The sequence below is a fragment of the Arachis stenosperma genome, unplaced genomic scaffold (assembly GCF_014773155.1).
Source record: "Arachis stenosperma cultivar V10309 unplaced genomic scaffold, arast.V10309.gnm1.PFL2 arast.V10309.gnm1.Scaffold_100071, whole genome shotgun sequence".
NCBI classification, from domain to species: Eukaryota; Viridiplantae; Streptophyta; class Magnoliopsida; order Fabales; family Fabaceae; genus Arachis; species Arachis stenosperma.
This window is the reverse complement of record NW_026651381.1, coordinates 224,204-244,046: the sequence shown is the minus strand read 5'-3', so window position 1 is coordinate 244,046 and position 19,843 is coordinate 224,204. Positions and strand designations below refer to the sequence as shown.

Here is a 19,843-nt window from a genome sequence, read left to right as displayed (position 1 = left end):
AAAGAATAGGCTGTGAATGTCCTCTTTTCTTTTCAGGAAGAATTGGGATTTACCAGGAATGAGAGCAGAATGAGCAGCCTAACGACGTACCTTCAACTCGCAACTCGAAAGGCTAAGCCAATAAGAGAGAGTCCTTCCGTGTGAAAGAATTGGATCTTCTCTTGTGAACGAATCCCCTGCTTGGCTGTTTTCAGGAATAGAATTGGACATGGAATGCGCTCTTACTTCATCCGAGAGGCCTGTCCTCGTTCTAGTAGTGGGCAAATCCCCTGTTCTCTTTGAAAGACTAGGCTGTGGGACTGATGACTCGGCACTCTTTTCAATGGCCACTATGCTTAAAAATTAGCTATTGCTATTTTTTGAACCCCAGATTCCCCGCCCTTGGAACGTGGAACGTCTTTGAGGAGAAATCCTTTCCTGAAGTTCAACAAGCTATTGGAAACCAGTAGGCTATATGACGTAGCAGGGACCAATCATACCCAGATCCGGCCCAAGCGGACACGGTGATTAGACGTTGAGCGGAGCTCTTCCTGCGGTCTCACAGGCTCTTGCTTCCTTCACCTTACGGAAGATGGCAGATTGGAATGAGACCGTTGTGGCTCCTGGCTGTCAAGAGGCTAAAGCCCTTGCGAGAACCTTTCATCCGAGTCTCAAACAAAACCATTACATCTTAAACAAGAAGACGATAGGCGAATGGGAACCCCATCCAGGTGATATGCAGATAGACATTCCGCCCCTATCTGCCGGCTATAGGTCACGAACTATAAGACCAAGGAAAAGCAACTCTGTCTGGTATCGGTAACGATTAACATATTCTTTTGATTGATAGAGGGGGAAGCAACACTGGAGTGCAGTGCCCTATGAAGAAAGAAGGGTCGAAGCGGAAAAGAGATAAGGTATAGCGGAAGGAAAGACGTCAATAAGAGCCGGACACAGCAAAAGAAAGCAAGCCTAGTCTAAAGGGAGAGAGAGCTGAAAGTGATAGGTACGAAGTGAAAGAGCTAAGCGTATAGGGGCGAAAGCTGACTCGTTTTAATGAGCGAGGGACAAAAGAAGCCTCACTCGACTGTTATATATCTTAGATAAGGTATGTCCGTCGGGAGAGAGGTGAGAACCGGGAACTAATTCCTTCAATTCCCCCGGCGTAGAAACTCGACCGTTTCCCCGCCTTTCTTTCACCGCTTAACCGCTTGCACCTATATCAAATGAGAGCGTACGCGAGGCGAGTCCGTCTTTAGCCTTCCCATCCCCTTATGTTATCTATACTTTTTGGTTAGACCGCTTCATAGTATTCTAGTTTGTTTGACCGCGTATTTCGTTTGAAAGCTTCCCCGTAATTAGTCTTTCCGGCTTGGAACAATGTATGAATGACAGCAACTAGCTCTGCTCTCAGTAAGAAGGGAGACGGCGCCTTTCCAAGCCCTTTCTAGTCTGCGCTTGAGTTTGATTGCAGCTAGCGCCGCGCTTTACTAAGAAGATAGAAATTTCTCGCTTCTTTTGTTTGTTTGAGACCATATTAATTAAGGCTTTCTTCAATCGGCAAGGGATGGATCGGAAGTCTGATAAGGCTTTAAGAGATAGGGACTGCCGCGGTAAGAAAGAGTCACTCAGTGAATCAGTGGATCACACACTTGTTGGAGACAGGGGCAGGCCTTACTATTGAAATGAAAAAGTATACAAGTGTTGAAAGGGTGAAGTATGGGGACAACGGTAACGTGAGGAATGGGATCCCCAAAGCGACCCGCCCTACTAAAAAAGTTCGCAACCAAGGGACATGCCGAACACCTACCTTTCCAACTAAGTCCAACGTTCATTGACGATGCGTTCCGTCGTCAGCAAGCGGTGGCCGACAAGGCCCTTTTCCCTAAATATCTTGGGAAGCGAAGCGCAGGCTTTCTGATTCAGAGAGAAAGATAGAAATCGAAAGGCAAAGAGATAGGCAAGCCAAACCAAATAAGGAATGTTTCAATCTTTACCTCTTTTTGTAAGCCGGCAATCATAGGGTAAGCCCATCTCATGGAGAAAGTTTACATGTTGGGCCAGGCTAGTTTGCTTCGATGGTAGGAGTCCACGCAGTGAGGCAGCCATTTCCAGAGTGAGCGCCATTGAAGGACTGGAAGCAAGCTTCACACCTTCCACAACGGCATGGTGGTTATTCATGGCCTTCAAGCTTTCATCGCTCCGTTTTCTTGCGACGTGGAGAGGATGACCTCGCTCTCGTTCCCGTTCCATCCAGATCATCGTTCTGGTCAACATATTAATACTTCCGGCTCGGTGCAGCCTGCTATCATGCGCCTGATGCTCAGAGATGCCATGCTCCGTAACAATGGCTTCAGCATCCTAGCCCTCCCTAGAAAGGTGAAGTACGCCGAGCTTGTGACTCTTAACAATATGACGGTCTTCGCCGTTGACGACCTTTCGATCTTCTCCGGTTCTCACTCTTATATCAGCAACGTCAGGTTCCACATTGTGCCAAACCAAACCATTTCTTGTGGATCGCGGATCTGGAGAAGCTTCCGGCGGGGACTGTTCTGCCGACATTGGAACGAGGCCAACCGCTGCTTATCACAACCTCCGGTGCCGATGAGGATTAAGGTGCCGGACGTCATCCGCAACGTCAAGATCGTGGTGCACAGTGTGTACTTGCCATTTCCACATATATTAATCCTGTGGCTGCGGCTTACGACAGTATCCTAGGAGGATCAGAAGTCTCAGGAGGAGATCAGACGATGGAAGGAACGTGTGCTGCTCCGGGTGGGCATGGAGGTTGTGGTGAGTCCCCGATGCCTCAGGTCAAGCCAATGGTGGAGATCGAGGATCACCATGGCCTGTAATTAATCCTGATTGTATTCTCCTTCAGATGACCAAAAAACCAACCAATACACATTAAATTACTTAGGTAATTACCAAGAAGGCTGACTCTTTCTCTTTCATTGAATCCTCCCAATCGTTTAGAAATTCAATGAATACCAGGCCCAAAAGAACGGACTCAAAGCGCCCTACCTTACTTATGGGTCCACATTCTCAATGAATGCCGAAACGACTGCCCTAACATCTATTTCGTCAAGGTTATAGTCTAACTACTTTAGCATAAGCGCGGCCTTCCTTATCATTTGCCTCTCAAATGAGACCAAATGATTACACATTTTTTTTCCTCTATGTTCAGATTTTCCACTAAAGGAATATATGGGAAAAAAGCCCCATCCGAAGAAGGGGAACTGGCTGCTTCGTTTAGGTCTGGCAGAAGAAGGAGTTGGTATGGTGATGGTGACAATAACCTTTTCTCATAAGAAGTGGAATTGCTTGATCTTAAAGGGGACCCTTGATGTGACTAAGGCAGCTTTACTGTAGGTGTGAAAATGGAGGGGAATTCTATTGGGCTGAAGGCAGGTGACTTTGGGTTAGTGTTCAGTGACAATGGTAGCTAACATTACATGAGATGCGGTTGGAAGCGAGGCAGCAGTCTTTCTATGTTTTCCACTCTAACGAAGCTTCTCTGGGTGAGCTTAGATGACCCGAAGCAATGACCAACTCAATTCTCTCCGCCCTTTGCGGAGGAGTTTCTTTTTCTTAAACAGTCCCGTCTCGAACCGGAGGCACCCACTAGTAGTAGGGGGAGCCCATAATTGACCCGGGTAGGCGAGCTTCACAGCTAGGGGCTATAGTTACCAGTTTCTAGTTACTTAGCGGGTATTCCCCAGCACGGCTTATGCGGATCTCTCTCTCTACTACCAGGGAACGGGTTAGAATCCCCATCGCTGGAGAAGGAAGAAGTGTGAAAGCAATCAAGCCAAAGCAATACTTATTCCTTCAACGGTAAGAGCTGCAGATGAAATAGCAGTGGTTATGCCGACATCTACTCAAAGAAGAATAGTATTAGAGTCAAGACCGGTGCTATCCCCTTCCCCTGCTACGCTTCCTTACTCAACAATCAAAGAAGCATTTTCGATTCCCCGATCCACTCTCGTGCTAACATGCTAACAGCGGTTTAGGTAAGCCAGGGGCTAAGCGGGAATGCCCTATCTAAGAGCCTACTTCCTTCTGATCTCTCTGCTCTTGGGGATTCATCTCTACCTTTTTCATAAAATGTAGTGGCCAAACCAGATAGTCCATTTCCTCTCTTTTCTCGCTCCTCAAGAAAGACGGCTAGAAACTTCCTATTAGGAATGGCTTCCTCACTTGTTTGATTTGAAATGGCACGATGCTTAACACATGTAATTGGAGTATGTTTCGGGGCTTACAGAAGCTCGTGCAAAGAAGATTTATAGGAGAGAAAAGGCGATCCCTTCTCAATACCTTACCGGGGGATTTCCCCTTGAAGTGGAAGAGGATTCATGCCTCGAATGCGCTCTTTTCATAGTAGAAGATATCCACGCACAGAGACTAGGCTACACATGAAAAGGAAAGGGCTTACCACGAGAAGAGAGAAGCTACTCCAACTGGAAATGAATAGACTGGAACTGGATCGCTTGTTGTAGAAGGAATGTCACTGGCTAGAAAGGATAAGGAAGAAACCGCCATCGAATACCTATAACCACTCCGCTTTTAAGCCCCCTTTTTTCACTGACAGGAACCGCATTCGATCGTATGGACGTCTGAACCCTACCTAACCTATCCCTCAGAAATAGCAGCATTCCGTTGCAGAGTTTGCCGGGTGTGAAGAAAGACATTGAATCGAAAGCGGACATGCGGCTCACTGGCTAGATCGGACTGTCTGTACCTTTGCTAACTCTGCCGGAAGCTTGAAAGAGGGAATTCAAATCTATAGCTCCTGTAATCCCAGGAGCTAAGGTTTCCCAAAGTGCCTTCACCCGCAGAAAAGAGGTTCCACTAAATTACATTAAGAATTCCCCATCTCGAGATGTCTAAGTAAACAGGCTTCCCTAAGCTAGAAGCAAGAATCATTCCATCAGAAAGAAGACCTTCTTATTCAAATCAAAGGCTTAAAGCCAGGGTCAATAGTAAGAACCTATTCTCCTAACATGAGGTTAGTATTCATCTGAATATTTTCATAATAGACCTACCTTGGAAGACAGCTTGATGAGAGCCGTGTGGGAATCTAGCCCAAGAAAGAGTCCTTCTTGTCGGACTCATATAGCCTTGACTGATTGAAGACTTTATCAAACCTTTTTTTTTGGAGGATGGTCAAGAGACTTGGGAAGTCACCTTCTTCTTTCTCATATTCTATTACTATGCTAGGCCCTTCCAATAGCATAAAAAAGGTAAGCCCTTGGAGTGTAAGTGTCAATTCCCAACCATCTAGTTCTAATGGAAGTTGTAGTTGCAAAGCCAGTTTAAGAAAGTTCATTTTCAAGCGGTACGTGTGACTGCAAGAAAATGTTTCCCTACAGTAGCATTGACCCTTACCTTTTTCGGGCTTCCATGTGAGCCAGTTTTCAAGACTTTATACAGCAGTGGTAAGGTACAAAAATGTCATTTCTTCCGGATCTACGACTTAATAGAAAGATAGGACCAAAGTCAAGTGATTCAACTCAAGCACGAACCGCTACCTCTTCTTCTCCGACTTAAAAGAAAGGAGAGGGAATGAGAACGAAAGGGATAAAGATCGAAAGGAAGGTAAGCTACGAATGAGAGACAATAGGAAAGCTCACCGGAATAAGGATGGCAAGATAGGGCATGATAGAAAGCCAAGAAGAAGAGGGACTACTTTGATAGCCTAGCTTGATGTAAGATATGGATCTAAACCTTCGAAAAAGGTAGGAATGAGATAGTTGGGTTTTCGTGGCACTCTTTCTCTTACTCGAGAGCAGACTTCTGCCATGGGACTTTAGGATTTTTTCATTCCTGAAAGAAAAGGGACGCAAGCTATGTCAGTTGACCAATGGAATGCTACTGAAGGGATGATGAAAAGTGGTTCTGAGTCCTCGAGGGCAAGTGAGACTGGGATGACATACAAGCAGGTATTGCAGAGTCCTCCTGGAATGACTAGACTGGTTGAAAACCTTCAGGCATAGGATGTGTGAGAGCTGTTCGAATCTCCTCCATGCAGAATTATTTGATTCTGGAGCCATCCAGTTGGGTTCTGCCATAAAGGATGCTGCTCAGAGGTTGGTCCCCAAGCAGCCAGTTCTGTCACTTGGGGGGCAGCATAGGAGAACTTTTTTGCAGCTTCGGAACTTCAAGAGCGGAAGACCTACACCAAATCCGCTGGCAATGTTTGGGAAGATGCCTAACTTTCCAGAGAAACCTAGGATGGTTAAGGTCCCCATTCCACCTGCTGATCAATGGCTGTCTGCTGTCCATAAATCCAAGTCTGAGTTCTGGTCAGTTTGGGTGACTGTGCCCCAATAGATGGGGGTCTTGAATGAGTCCGCTAGCTAGCTTCCTAGAAAGAAGCACGAGCGTCACGCTTTGAAGCCCCGCTATCGGGAGGAAGAAGACTCTTGTACTTACAGACAAGAAGCGTGGGCCTCTTCGATAGAAGCACTAGAGCGGTGTGATTCAATTCTACTCGTTCTAGATATACATGAAGTATAGAATCGAGGTCGCTGGGATCAATGAAGAATTTTGGATCTTCTGTAACATGAAAACATTTCATTAACTAGAACATGTCATGAACATTTGTTTAGTCTAGAACATTTTTTGAAGTATGATATTCAAATGAGGCGGAAATAAGAGAACGGATCTCCTGTTGTTTGTACCATTGAATTGAGTAGTTGAATAAATGTAGCTAACGAACGATGGAAGAATCGAAGATGTGCCGCTCCTGTTATTTTGCATTTGCATTCTGTTGTTTGAGACCTTGTTCTTTGAAAAGATCGAACGAATGCAGCTATGTTCGACTGATTTTGATTGATTTGAATCCGGGTAAAATGCGCTTTCATTGTTTTCGCACTAGGCGAGATGAATGAAAACAAGGCCAATTCAATAGCTGCAAAGCACGTAACTACTTTACCTAAAGCAGTGGGCTTCGAACTGGCAATTCAATCTTTCTTCCCATCGCCATGGAGCTTAGTCCCGTCTTCGACTCTATCCAGTCGACTTTTTTTCGAACCAGTACGGGGAAAAACCTTCATTATCATGAAAGGTACGGGAACACATAAGCAAGAACGGCGGGAAAGCGATTAAGGCAAGGGGAAAAAATTCCGTGGTTCGGGGAAGTGACCCTAGTAGTGTGTAGGTAAGGGAATAATAAAGCTTACCTGGAAAAAAGGCAAGGGTGTACAAAGCCATAGTTCGGGGTTCTCGCCATCGACTCGGTTGCTTTCCTTCTCAATACCGGGGCAAGGGCTCCTTCTTTAGCTATTAGCGCCCGTGGAGATTGTTTGGTTTGGCCTTTACCGGGGCCTCCACTAGAGTATACTATATAGATAGGCTAAAGCCCCTCTTTCACAGTCGTTTCACCCCGGAGAAACCGAAACATAGCCCTTCTCATTTACATGAAAAGCTGTTTCACCCAATTCGTACACGGCAACTATTGCTTTCCTCGAAGTCAATTCACCGACGCAAGCAACCTCATCAACGGGATCGCCCGACAACGAACTCTTTGTTCGGTCAGCGAGTGAGAGGAGGAGGGGGCCCCTTACGAGGGGAAGAAGGGACATGGTTATTATTATTACCCGCCGCACCAATAATACGGGAGAAGGGAAATCAAGCAAGACCTGTGAATCCTAAGAAAAGAGTTCTGAGGAATGTGAGATGCGTAGGGATGAGATAAGCGTTGGCTAAGAATATATAAGGGAAGCGGAAACTGCCCACAGAATCCTGGAAAATGGGCTTTTGACCTGGCTAGCGCTATTGCTTTGCAAGGTAAGGAAATGTTCAACTCGTCTGCTTGAAATCGATAGAGTTGAGAAGCGTCTGCTAATCATGGTACGAGTTCTCTCTTTAGGTCAGTCTGATGTTCAAGTATCAATGAAAGTCTTATTTCAGCGAATGCAGTAAGGCTAACAGCTGGCTCTGGCTGATTCGATGCCATCTATGAATCCTTCCCTCCCTCCATCTGCAGCCTTTATTGCCTTTATTCTGTGTCTTTTCTCATTCAAAATGCAACTTTGAAATTGCGTAGGTGATGGCAGAAAATCCATCAAGAAATTACGTAAGGTGATAGAAAGAATCCTTCAGTAGGCTAATCTTGACAGTTTTCATTTTCGATTGAGAAAGCGGCAGGCCCAAAGAGCACTACAGTAGCGCCTTGCGAGGTCGTAGAGCCGGTAACCCTCGTTCGCCTAAGATCGAAAATGCTCTGTCTTTGAGGAAAAAGAGATATAGATAGTGTTCCAGGATTTCATTGTTTTGAGTCTTTACTTAACTCGACCGCCTTTCGACTCCCATGCTTTTCTTTGGTCAACAACCAAGCACATTTCACAAGAGTTCTTCACAACTCCTACAGGCTTGACGGAGTTCAGAGTTCAGTCTGTCTGGAGGGAATTATTTTAGATCAATCACTATGTTTAACAACGTTCGACGCATCTCTTTATTTGATGAGAAGAGTCTTAACTCAACTTCGAGTGATACAGCTTCTATGTGGAATGATTTTCCATCGGTCCCTTCTGACCTGCCACCCTTACCAGCCGACTCGGTTCCATCTGTCCCCTCATTACCTTCCATAGCAAGTGATGTTGAGGTGGAGCAGCCGGCTCCTTCTAATTATAATTACGAGACTCATGGTATTGATGAGGATCATCCGGGTCTTAACCCGGACAGTGAACGTATAGTAGAGCTTCAATCTGATATACACGATAAATTGGGAGAGTTGATGACTAACAAGAGTGACCAAGACGTTCTGAGTGCGGCCGAAGCTTTACATGGCGAAAGCAACAATATCCCTTTTCTGGAGCACCTGTTAGATGATTTGAACAAAAACGGAATAGAAGGTGAAGCCTATAAGGATGCCCTGGATCTATCGAATAGGTTGGGTATATTACCCGATAAAGCAGCTTTGTGTGATGCAGCGGAGCCATGGCAATTAGGATTTCAAGACGCAGCAAGTCCTATGATGCAAGGAATAATCGATTTACATCACGATATCTTTTTCTTCCTCATTCTGATTTTGGTTTTCGTATCACGGATCTTGGTTCGCGCTTTATGGCATTTCCACTATCAAAAAAACCCAATCCCGCAAAGGATTGTTCATGGAACTACTATCGAGATTCTTCGGACCATATTTCCTAGTATCATCCCGATGTTCATTGCTATACCATCATTTGCTCTGTTATACTCAATGGACGAGGTAGTAGTAGATCCAGCCATTACTATCAAAGCTATTGGACATCAATGGTATCGGACTTATGAGTATTCAGACTATAACAGTTCCGATGAACAGTCACTCACTTTTGACAGTTATACGATTCCAGAAGATGATCTAGAATTGGGTCAATCACGTTTATTAGAAGTGGACAATAGAGTGGTTGTACCAGCCAAAACTCATCTACGTATTATTGTAACACCTGCTGATGTACCTCATAGTTGGGCTGTACCTTCCTTAGGTGTCAAATGTGATGCTGTACCTGGTCGTTTAAATCAGATCTCTATTTCGGTACAACGAGAAGGGGTTTACTATGGTCAGTGCAGTGAGATTTGTGGAACTAATCATGCCTTTACGCCTATCGTCGTAGAAGCTGTTCCTAGTAAAGATTATGGTTCTCGGGTATCCAATCAATTAATCCCACAAACAACAGGGGAAGCTTAAGCGAAAATGAAAGAGTAGGGTGAGGGATAAGGGGGGAAGCCACTAAATGGAAGGCTTCGCTCGCTCTAAGGCTCGTTTAGTAGACAGCGAGTGGAGTGCATAAGCCCCTTTAGAGTTAGAGATAGGGGCGAGTACTACACGAGCTCGTAAGTCAAGTACGGAACGAGCGGAGGAGAGCGACCTCATCTTGCTTGCTTCTGGCGAAGCTTCTAGAAGGCCACCACTTCATAGGAGCGATAGCGAAGCCGTATAAAGGCAAACAGCTCGTATAGCTCGCAATAGCGAGCCTACTTTTAGCTTTTTTTTTACTTTACCGCGGGACCTTAACAAGGAAAGTCAAGAATATCATCAGTAAGAGGGGTTGCTATTGAATCCGCTTCTCGAGTATGCAAGGCCTTTTTTTCGTCTTTTTCGGCCTGTTGGTACTTGTCGAATTGAAACTCGATACGATAATAAGAAGATTCGCCAACATTACCCATTTTTTTAGTGGATTCGGGCCGGGGTAAGTACGTGATTTCAAATTGCATCTTATAAGCATATGATCCTCCTTTTACTGTTAAAGTACCATCTCCGCCTTTGCTATCTATGCTTCCTGGTCGCTAGACTCATTCTTCTACTTGACTTCCAGCTACTCTGCTCTGAGCTTAAGAAAGGTTCAAAAGTAGCTTTGGTTGCCGCTAAAATCGGATGTGATTTTTGTAGTGGTGAATTCCAGAACAGGTAAATTCCCCCTCTCCTTTCGGGAACTCTCTTCTCTAGGGATTCCAATTCTATTTCTATTGACTCTTCCATGGGTGTTTTGTATTGCTACAACAAAAAAAGTTTTGGTAACTTACTTACAGATTGTATCTTAAATAAAAGAAACATCAACATCCTTTAAGCTAAGACTAAGGGATGGGGGGAACACTACCGATCCCGAGACAGACGACGAAGCTACATCGATTACAAAAAAATCTGAGTCAGTGGTGGCAGACCCTTTCCCGGCCCCTACAATCAAGCAACCTCACCAATGTGAATGAAAGAAAGGGAACCCCATACATCTCGACAAGTTCGTGCCTCTTTAGGATTTTAAGTGCGAACTAAAACCTCTTTTGAATTCTTATTCCGACTCCGAAGTCCGGATATTTGGTTGCTTTCTACTCGACCCATGTGGTTCGGCTTGTTGCGCCACCTCACTTAACCAAACATATCCGAGAAGAAGTTCTACCAGATCTACAGCACTTGCTGCTTCATGCCCGGTTGCATCTGACTCTGCTGGTTCACCTTCTAAACAGGTATCCGCACCTGATACACATCCTTCTCCTGTAGCTTCTTCTTTTTCCTATATTGTGGTGGCTTATTCAGCGAGCTGGAGCTCCTACAGTTCCCGCCCCAGCTTCAACTCTAGCTCCCTTCGGCCTCGAAGATCATCAGGTTCCATCAAAAGTTTCTATCTCACTCTGTTAATAGGTTTTTTACTTCTGCATGTTGGGAATCAAAATAGAATAAGATTTTCTACTTTATAAGTGATCAACTAGGTTTTGAATCCCTCGCTTACACTCTTTTGGGCTAGGTTCAGTTGGAGGTCGTACATTTCACCAGAGAAAAAGGGGGGGGGGATTTTCATACTGAAATCGATTCACCCGAAAAGGAAGCAAGGCTTCCATTCCGCGAGGAGCGAATAGATTATTATTGCGGTTTAAAGCACACTCTAATATCATAAGGACCGAACTCATCGGATCAGAAAGAGATGGCCAGTCCCTTCCTAATGCGAAAGAGCTTTATTCCGGTACTTCACACCCAAAGCAAAGCTGCACGGAATAGGGGCCTTACTTGTCCCGGTCCGGGAAGAGGTTAAGGTATTGTGGTTCCGTTCCTCCCACATATCTTTCAACAAGGCATCCTAAGAACAAACCCTTACAAACCTCTTAGAGATGAGAGGCCTGTTGGAATTCATCATGCCCATTTGATATTTCATTTAGTCATCCCACCTAAAAGCACTCTTTCCAGATCAGTATGACAAGGGCAGCACCCATTGGAAAACCTTGATCCAGAACCAAAATTGGGTTATCCTAATAACCACCTCCCCTCCTTCTCGCGGGGGGATGTGCCACATCTTGGATGTAGGAGTGACGACCCGTGGTCCAATCTAGTAAAGAGATTGGGTGCCAGTGGTCTGTCTGAGGACGGGTTCAACAAGCTCTTTCTTTTCTTTGAAAAGATGGTTCCATGGATCGGGTTTTCATTTCAGAAGCTGCTAGAATGCATGTTAAGTCAGTCAAGGGGGTCTTAGATCATGACGATTCTTAGAAAAGGGAAAAAATATGATTTTTCAGGACATATCTTAAAGTCCTAAAGGATTGAAAAGAAGAGTGAGCGACGAGTGGTTCAATCCGGAATGAAAGTGAGAGACCACTAGCGGAAAGAGTTTTCTAAAACACTAGGGTTTCTTGCATAAGATTTAGCGAGAAGTCCGACTAATCAAAGGAGTCTGAGCGTCGGTTCGCAGCCCTAACCGTGCGATTTCAGGGCATCTTTTCAAGTATTCATCTAAACTAAATGCTGGTGTCGGGTATCATCTCGATCCATTGGCAGCAGAAAAGAGTGATAGCTAGCTTAATTCTATAGGTTCAAAACTAGAGAAGTCTTCCTTCCAAGTAAGGATTGAAGATCATATGCTTACACAATCTCCCAAAAAAGAGGGTCTTTCCTGGCGACCTTACCCACACTTGGTAATTGAGGAGTCAAATCATTCTTTTTCTCTGATGCCTTAATCCTTTTAGTGTATCGGCATTTCGGTTGTAGCAGTTGTAGCTCTTCCTCTTCTCTTGTAGCTTGAGTGCTTGTTGTTGTTGTTTAACGTCTTTCGATTCAAAAGCAATCCTGCCAGCTAGTGTACCTCCTGACTGTCCGCTGCATTCGAAATGAAAAAGAATAGAAGTTCCTCGTCCCCCGAAATTGGATAGGGGATTGGCCTTTCCTTATTACTTATTATAAAGTAGTTAGGAGGCCAAGTACGTTATCGGGGCATCTAAGACAATCAAAACAACCGCCCTAATGGCTTTTTTCACCCATGGGCAGCTAGTTGAGGCCAATCAACCCGAAAGGGAGGTCGAGAAGGAGGGTCGAGCACAAACCGTAGGCCAACAGTGGATGGACGACAACCAACCAGAACGGATGATCGATGAAGATTGTTAGAACCTTCGGGGAGTTCTCCGCACAAAGGAAATATATGAAACACTACCTAAGCAAACCAAACCGCTACGCTCCTGCACCTATCGGTACAGTGGCTTGACGCTCCTGGAATCATCAAAGCGGGAAGGTACGTAGCTACCCACCCTGGTTGGGAGAGTAGCGGATCGAGGAAGACACCAATCCCCTTCTTCCTTCCTTACAATATTACGGCATGGAACTCTCTATCCTCTCCCTAGAGTCGAGAGACAACTTTCCTCTCGCTTCTACGACTCCACTCTTACCCTTAGCTTTCGGTCGAGCTAGGCATCACTTCCTATCACTCTTAGTTGAAGGAGAGCGTAGGAAGCCAAAGACCTGTTTTGAGTTCTGAGTTGAATAAGGCAGGGATAGGTGAATTTTGAGATCAGAATAGGTCTTCGATCCGTTCATTCTGTCTTCAGGGCATACTTAAGTATAAAGAAAGAAGAAAGGAGGGAAGCTCATTCCGGCGGGTACTCCAAGTCCCTTAACTTATTCGTGGAACAGAGGAAGATAGTTATAGGTATTCGGACAGATAACGAAGAGTTAGGCGGGACCACTAGAGATGCTCCTATACTAAAGGCTATCGGAAAAGCAAGAAGATAGGGGTGTCAAAACACTTCTTAAAAAGAGAGGGACAAGCTAGCCGTAGGCTATTAACCAGGAAGTGGCCGAAGCTTCCATTACAGAAGTTGATGGGCGGGGCCTTTTCATTTTCACCTAAAGGGGGTTCAGGCATTATGAGTGCAGCTCCACTAGTCTAGCTGGTAAAGTCTTTTGGCCTAGGACCTGGGTTCTCATCCCGCCTTTTCGCGGGAATGGGATCTTATGCCAGGATCTGTGATTGAACGCAAAGATTCTAATAGAAGACGTGAGAAAAAAAATGTAATATATGGAATCTTTTTTGATAGACTGGACTCTTCTGTAGGTTCTTTTTCTTTCGTTTAGCCGGCCTCCCTTAGGAGTGGGAAATCGATGAAATGAGCAAGTTGCTCCATCGAGAACGCGTTTTCGACTTAACTTACTTAACCAGAATACCTGGAATGACCCATAGGAGAAGGCTACGGGGGCATCGTTCACGTACTGATTCATAGCGCTCCCCCCTTCTTAGTCAATAAAGAGTGTATGTGTTGGATCTTGTATCCGGGCCTGCAGACAGGCAGGAGATCCTATCCTCACTCCTCATATAGCTATATGAGTGACTACGTACATGGATGTACTCTTTCTGCTAGTTAAAGTTTATGCCTTTTTCCGACCTCCGTTCTGGTACCTCATAGCTATGCGCAGAGTGACTTCGTACCTTCTCTTCTAGTTTAAGCCTTTTGGTATGTTAGTCATGCGTGAAGCTGAGACTTGCTCCTTAGCACAAGTACTAAGCAAGCCCCTAAAGGCCTTCGCGTTAGTAAGCTAGCTTTGTAAGCTAAGCAAGCCAGGGTCTCCGGGCACTATGGTAGGACGTGGATCGATCATGACGAAAATGGACTTCTCCTTAATGGTTTAGAAGAGTCCCCTTCTTCTGTGAGCCAGTTCCCCGGGCTTTCTCCCTTCTCGACCAGACGAAGGAGATATGAATTCCATTCAGGCGGGTAAGGGCTTTACTCTGTGTTCTCTCCAGGTCGCCTTTGCATTGGCGAAGACTGGAAAAGTTCATCATTCAGTGGTGGGGTCGGTCTTCATAGAAAAGAGGGCGTCGCCCAACGAGTGGCAGATTTTGATGGAGTCTCGCTCATAGATAGAGGAAGAGTACGCGCGCTAGCGCGCTACGGCTTACGCAGTTGATCGGATCAGATAGCCCTTTGGGCAACCAACCGCACATCAATTCCGATCAATTGGAGGTCTGGCTGAGTGGCTTAAGGCATTGGTTTGCTAAATCTACATACAAGAAGATTGTATCATGGGTTCGAATCCCATTTCCTCCGGCACGGAAGTGGAACGGGCGGGCGAAATTACGTGAGAGAAAGAACCTAACCTCTTGGTGTTGGTGGAGTCCCCCGGAGGACAGAATAGCACTACTTAGTTACTAGGAGCGGGGAGCCCGTTGCGCGTTGTGGCCTATCTTCTTTTTAGAAGCAAGCTCCCCCGTTTCTTGAAGGCCTGGGCGGCTCTCGGTTCTTGAGCATGTTGGGAGAGGGGATTAGGCGGCAGTTGAAAGAGCTGCTCGAAAGCTTGCAATACTAAACAAGCGAAAAAAGCCCTTTCTTGTTATTAGTAAAGGGCTTTTCCCTAACTAGTAAAGTGGTAAGTAAGGTAGGGCACTATTCGATGAAGAAAACAGACTTTAGGAAAGTGGTTCAGGTAGCTCAGCTGGTTAGAGCAAAGGACTGAAAATCCTTGTGTCAGTGGTTCGAATCCACTTCTAAGCGGGCTTTGGGTCCAAAGGACAGGTAGCCGGGAGCGAGCCGGATTTTCAAAAATGAAAGTGAATGAAGAGGAAGCCAAAATGTGAGCGCTCCTGCACTATACGGCTTTTTGGCGGTAGGGTTGGGGTGGCTTGCTGGAGGCAGATTTTCTAAAAAAAGCGGTTGATTACTCGGATTGGTTCTCGCGTCCCTGTGCCCAAAAGGATGGGCGAGTTCGGTTCGAGTCTTCATCGATCGGGTGGATCTATATGCGGAGGGGGGTGAGACGAGGTGTAGCGCAGTCTGGTCAGCGCATCTGTTTTGGGTACAGAGGGCCATAGGTTCGAATCCTGTCACCTTGATGTGAGGTAGTAAACACCTAAAGAGCACCCATCCACCCGTAAACTTTCGCTCTTTTAGAAAGAAAAAAAATGGACCGCCCTTGATCTGATCTGGGCGGGATCTAAAGCAGCATTTCTTCCGAATGTTTCGGGGGCAGGCCTTAGGTTCAATTCTTTCTTGCCTATAGTCATGACTATAGGCTTCAGAAGAGAAGAAAAACTTTTTCTAAAGAAAGAAGTAGTATCTAATTCACGTAAGAAAAGAGAATCAGTCTGCATGCTTAACAGCCTTCCCTGTCTGAATCCCTTTGTAAATGTAAAAAAAAGGGGGCTCCCTCATGGTCTTGGGGGCTATGAGCAAGAACCACATTCCTTAAAGAAAGTATACCCGAAAGCACTTTCTCTAGAATGGGTCAATCAATCAGTAAGTTGCTGACATTGAAGAGATTCAAGTCGATGCTTCAACTAAGACTCCTACATGAACTTTCTGTCTGGAGGGAATCAATGTTTCTCAGTGAATGATGATGCAAGGTATATCTGATTGGAGTGTTCTTTTTATCTTAGGATTTTTGGTCTATTTTATACGAACAAGCAATGGTATGATTAAATACTTGCTTGATCGTGAAGATGTAAAATCTTTGAAAATTGGGGGTGGGGAGTACCCATGACTAAGGAAAGACGTGTTTCAATGTTTCATTTTTTTTTCCCCCTTTTTTTACTCTATTTTTCATTTCTATTGATTGGTATGGATTTCAATCTCTTTCTTGTCAAACTCCAATCCATCCTTCTCACCAAATCTCTCCACTTTCTTTTTAGTAGGCTCGGGTGGTGTGGTGGAGGGCTGGTTATAGCTGTAGTTTTGACTATTTTGGATCCCGAGCTGGCTAAGATGATGGCTCCAGGGGGAGAGGAGGGTGGAAGCGGTGCCAGCTCTTCGAAGCAACCGTCTTTTGACCTGAACGTGCCACCTGGCGGAAGGGACGAGTTGTCTTCCGTTATGTATGAGCTATCAGAAGTTGAGAGAAGGATTCAACAGGCGGAGACCGGGATTCAACAAAGCTTGCTTGAGATTGAAGGCTTGAATGAATCAAGGGTCCAAGTTCTTCAAGCCAGTCAAGAAGCGAGGGAAGGGCCGAGAGATCAACCCGCGCCTTAGCACAAGCACTAAGTAAGCCCCCCCTCACATAGAAGAAGGGGATGGGTGGAGAGATAAAGGAGAGCCCTAATCCCCTAAAATCCCTCATTAGGGATGTAAGATGAGTCCGCCGCTTTCTTTCATAACAGAGCCGGGAATAACGGCTGGCATAGAAGTATCTCGCACGCAAGGAGATGCATTTCTGGTACAGGACAAGCTCTTAGGGAATAATCTCTTTCTTATTTCTTCCTTTTTTCCCATGACGACTAGGAACGGGCAATTCCAAAATTTCACTTCGAATTTCGGACCTCAACATCCAGCTGCTCATGGTGTTTCACGATCAGTATTGGAAATGAACGGAGAAGTGGTGGAACGTGCGGAACCGCATATTGGATTACTCCAGTGCGGCACGAAGCCGCTGACGCCGAGTCGGCTCCTATGCCGCTAGCTATGCCCTGCTTGGTCCCCCGGCACGGTGAAGGTCCCGTAGCGCGTCATGAGCACCGGGCTAAGGGGCGGTTGAGCAACTCAAGCGAACCGCCCTACCTTACTACAACATAAGGACAGAAGGGAGAGGGTTGTGAAGGTGGCCTCGTTATCCACACCTCCGGTCAGATGAATGGAGGCCCTTAGACAAATGGCCGACCCGGGTTTTCATGAGCGTTGGCGGGTCCTGGAGTGCCTGTCAAGGGCGCTAGCGCATACCCCGGGGTGATCATCACCACCTGCACCTCACATCTCGGCACAGCGGAACGTGTAACCCGCCTGCTGTCTCATTCAACTACATTTGTTCCTGTAATCCATAGCCTAACAGAACGCAGCAGCGAGGGAAAACCCGCCCATACAGCCAGCGGGGAGGATGGCACTACTGGCAAAGACCGTCCGGCGAAAACGCCGCAGGCGCGAAGCGTGGTAGGCCTGTGCCGGGGGAGCATAGCATAGGTAGGAAAGGGAGCCCGGACGGTGGAAGAGCCTGGGGGGCCGGGTCATTTGACGGAAATGGAAGGATTTTCCCCTATTAGATTAGAGAAGGCCCTCCGAAGGGAAGTGCATTAATTCTTGGAAAAAGAGGGAGCGAGCCTATAAAAAAATGAAAGTGAATTCAATGAATAGATAGAGTCAACGGTACGACAGACAGCGCTGCCTACACGCGAATTAGCTTCCGAGGTCGAGCAGTCTCAATTTCACTACAGGATTTGCGAATGAATGCTGGGCCGGGCCACCTCGAATGGCGTGAGCCGCATGCGGGGAGACCCGCACGTACGGTTTTTAGGGGGATCTGGTCGAAAGACCGGCCGGCGCCCACCCGACTAGAGGGACTGAGAAATTAATAGAGTACAAAACTTATCTTCAAGCTTTACCTTATTCTGATCGTTTAGAGGGCGATCGCGGACTCACTGAATGAAGTCCTCCGTTTCTTTCGGAGGTGCTGACCCGCAGCGAGGCAGAGATGACTTAGTTACATAAGGAATATGGCGACGACAACAGCATGTCGTAGAAGGAGATAACAGGCGGAGCCAACGATCCGCTAAGACTAACGTATCTACAACTCCATCCCCGAGTGGCAGTCAAACGGAGGCGTGAATGCAAGATGCCAGCGGAATGATCGGCCGGACAGAGGCTAGGCTGCTTCCTTCCCACCGCGTCCTTCCTAGCCTAGTGTGTCGGAGATATAAAGCGAGTGCACCGGAAAAGAACGGGAACTGGGTCGATCTATTCTATGGCGAAGCATCCGAAGCATAACTGCACACTCACACGATCTTTGCCGAGAGATAGGAGCATTCGGTGGAACCGGTGAACTACACTTGCTTCTGGATAGATGTGTGGGACAGAGGGCTCGTGGTACCAGCTGCCCAACCAGCCTCCTCTGCTTTGAGAACCGTGTGAACGGAGAGTGGGCAGAAGGGAAGGAGGTCCTCATACGGAGTCGCACACGCACACTTACTTGAGCAGTGCGGAAGACTGGGGAATGGGTTGAGTAAACTCCCCTGGGGCCGGAAAAATAACAGACGAAGCTTTACTTAGATAGGGCTTTGATTGGTCTTTTTTTCTTAGTGATTGAAAAGGGGGGCGCCTGGTTATGTTACAAAAAGGGAAGGCAGAGGTAGTCCTTCGAATGGCGAAACGAAGGGCTAAATAGCGCCAGTGATTCTCTGAGCCGGTCTGGATTTTCTACGCCTCGGGAAACAGGTCGAGATAGATGACAGCACCCTTTTCCTCTCTTCCTTACCGGGAGGGCAATCTATCTTATGGCCTTCACCTCCCGCCCGGCCCGGAAATAGAACCCAGCCCCCTTCTGATCCATTCATTTCTGCAAGCAGGGAGGGGGATCCAGAGCTAAGCCTCCCGTCTATTGCATAACCTAAAAAAGCTATAAGCAAAGTACCAGAGGTGCGCTTCGCCCGGTGACTAAGAAAGAAATTGGTTTGCGCTTTGAAGTGATGAGGTCGCAAAGAGGGGGCTCCTATTGAAAGGCTTTCCCTCCCTAAAAAGGCGACCAGCTTTCAATACTAGTTGTTACGCTGCCATTTTTCCAATATCATTGAATAGCATGGCCTGCCTGGGGCTAAGGTAACTCAAGTGGGAGAGCCGTGTTATGGGTGACCTTATTGCACGGTTCAGAGAGCACTTGTGTATGTGATGCAAGTGAACGTGTACGAAAAAGCTGTATCTAGGGTGAGTTCTTCGTTCCGTCGTCGACCCTATCTATGTTTCTACGATGGCCCAAGAACACGCTCATTCTTCAGCCGTAGAGAGACTTTTGAATTGCGAGGTACCATTACGAGCTCAATATATACGAGTGTTATTCCGTGAAATAACTCGAATTTCAAATCATTCACTTGCTTTAACTACTCATGCTATGGATGTGGGAGCATCAACTCCGTTCCTGTGGGCTTTTGAGGAGCGGGAGAAATTGTTGGAATTCTATGAAAGAGTCTCGGGAGCCAGGATGCATGCCAGTTTCATACGACCAGGTGGAGTGGCACAAGATCTGCCTCTTGGCTTATGTCGAGATATTGATTCCTTCACACAACAATTTGCTTCTCGTATCGACGAATTAGAAGAGATGTCAACCGGCAACCGTATCTGGAAACAACGATTAGTGGATATTGGTACTGTCACTGCACAGCAAGCAAAGGATTGGGGATTCAGTGGTGTAATGTTAAGAGGTCGTGCGACATGA

The 19,843-nt window shown here is 46.3% G+C and overlaps 3 protein-coding genes, 2 non-coding genes and 1 pseudogene across 5 annotated transcripts in view; 5 read left to right on the top strand and 1 right to left on the bottom strand.

Annotated features, from left to right (window-relative positions):
• Positions 1 to 2,145: 2,145 nt before the first annotated feature.
• On the top strand, positions 2,146 to 2,697 carry LOC130960122 (uncharacterized). The gene has a single exon (XM_057885442.1). The coding sequence runs from the start codon at positions 2,146 to 2,148 to the stop codon at positions 2,695 to 2,697; it is 552 nt and encodes a 183-aa protein (XP_057741425.1).
• A 2,447-nt stretch (positions 2,698 to 5,144) lies between these two features.
• LOC130960097 (cytochrome c oxidase subunit 2) lies at positions 5,145 to 9,966 on the top strand. The gene has a single exon (XM_057885418.1). It carries the CDS (start codon positions 8,411 to 8,413, stop codon positions 9,650 to 9,652), a length of 1,242 nt encoding a protein of 413 aa, XP_057741401.1. The 5' UTR covers positions 5,145 to 8,410; the 3' UTR covers positions 9,653 to 9,966.
• Positions 9,967 to 15,133: 5,167 nt separating this feature from the next.
• Positions 15,134 to 15,207, top strand: TRNAF-GAA (transfer RNA phenylalanine (anticodon GAA)). The gene has a single exon. It is a non-coding gene; the product is annotated as a tRNA-Phe (tRNA).
• Positions 15,208 to 15,470: 263 nt separating this feature from the next.
• Positions 15,471 to 15,545, top strand: TRNAP-UGG (transfer RNA proline (anticodon UGG)). Its single transcript has one exon. It is a non-coding gene; the product is annotated as a tRNA-Pro (tRNA).
• Positions 15,546 to 18,021: 2,476 nt separating this feature from the next.
• LOC130960096 (uncharacterized) lies at positions 18,022 to 19,399 on the bottom strand (annotated as a pseudogene).
• LOC130960095 (NADH dehydrogenase [ubiquinone] iron-sulfur protein 2) overlaps positions 19,379 to 19,843 on the top strand; it is a 4,561-nt gene continuing 4,096 nt past the window's right edge. Inside the window, exon 1 of the mRNA XM_057885417.1 lies at positions 19,379 to 19,835. Within this exon, the coding sequence (XP_057741400.1) occupies positions 19,379 to 19,835 (457 nt within the window). The remainder of the gene's footprint in view (positions 19,836 to 19,843) is intronic.

Bases quoted from the DNA above. Each gene is read 5' to 3' on its own strand.
- LOC130960122 (XM_057885442.1), top strand. From the start codon at position 2,146: ATGGTGGTTATTCATGGCCTTCAAGCTTTCATCGCTCCGTTTTCTTGC.
- LOC130960097 (XM_057885418.1), top strand. From the start codon at position 8,411: ATGTTTAACAACGTTCGACGCATCTCTTTATTTGATGAGAAGAGTCTT.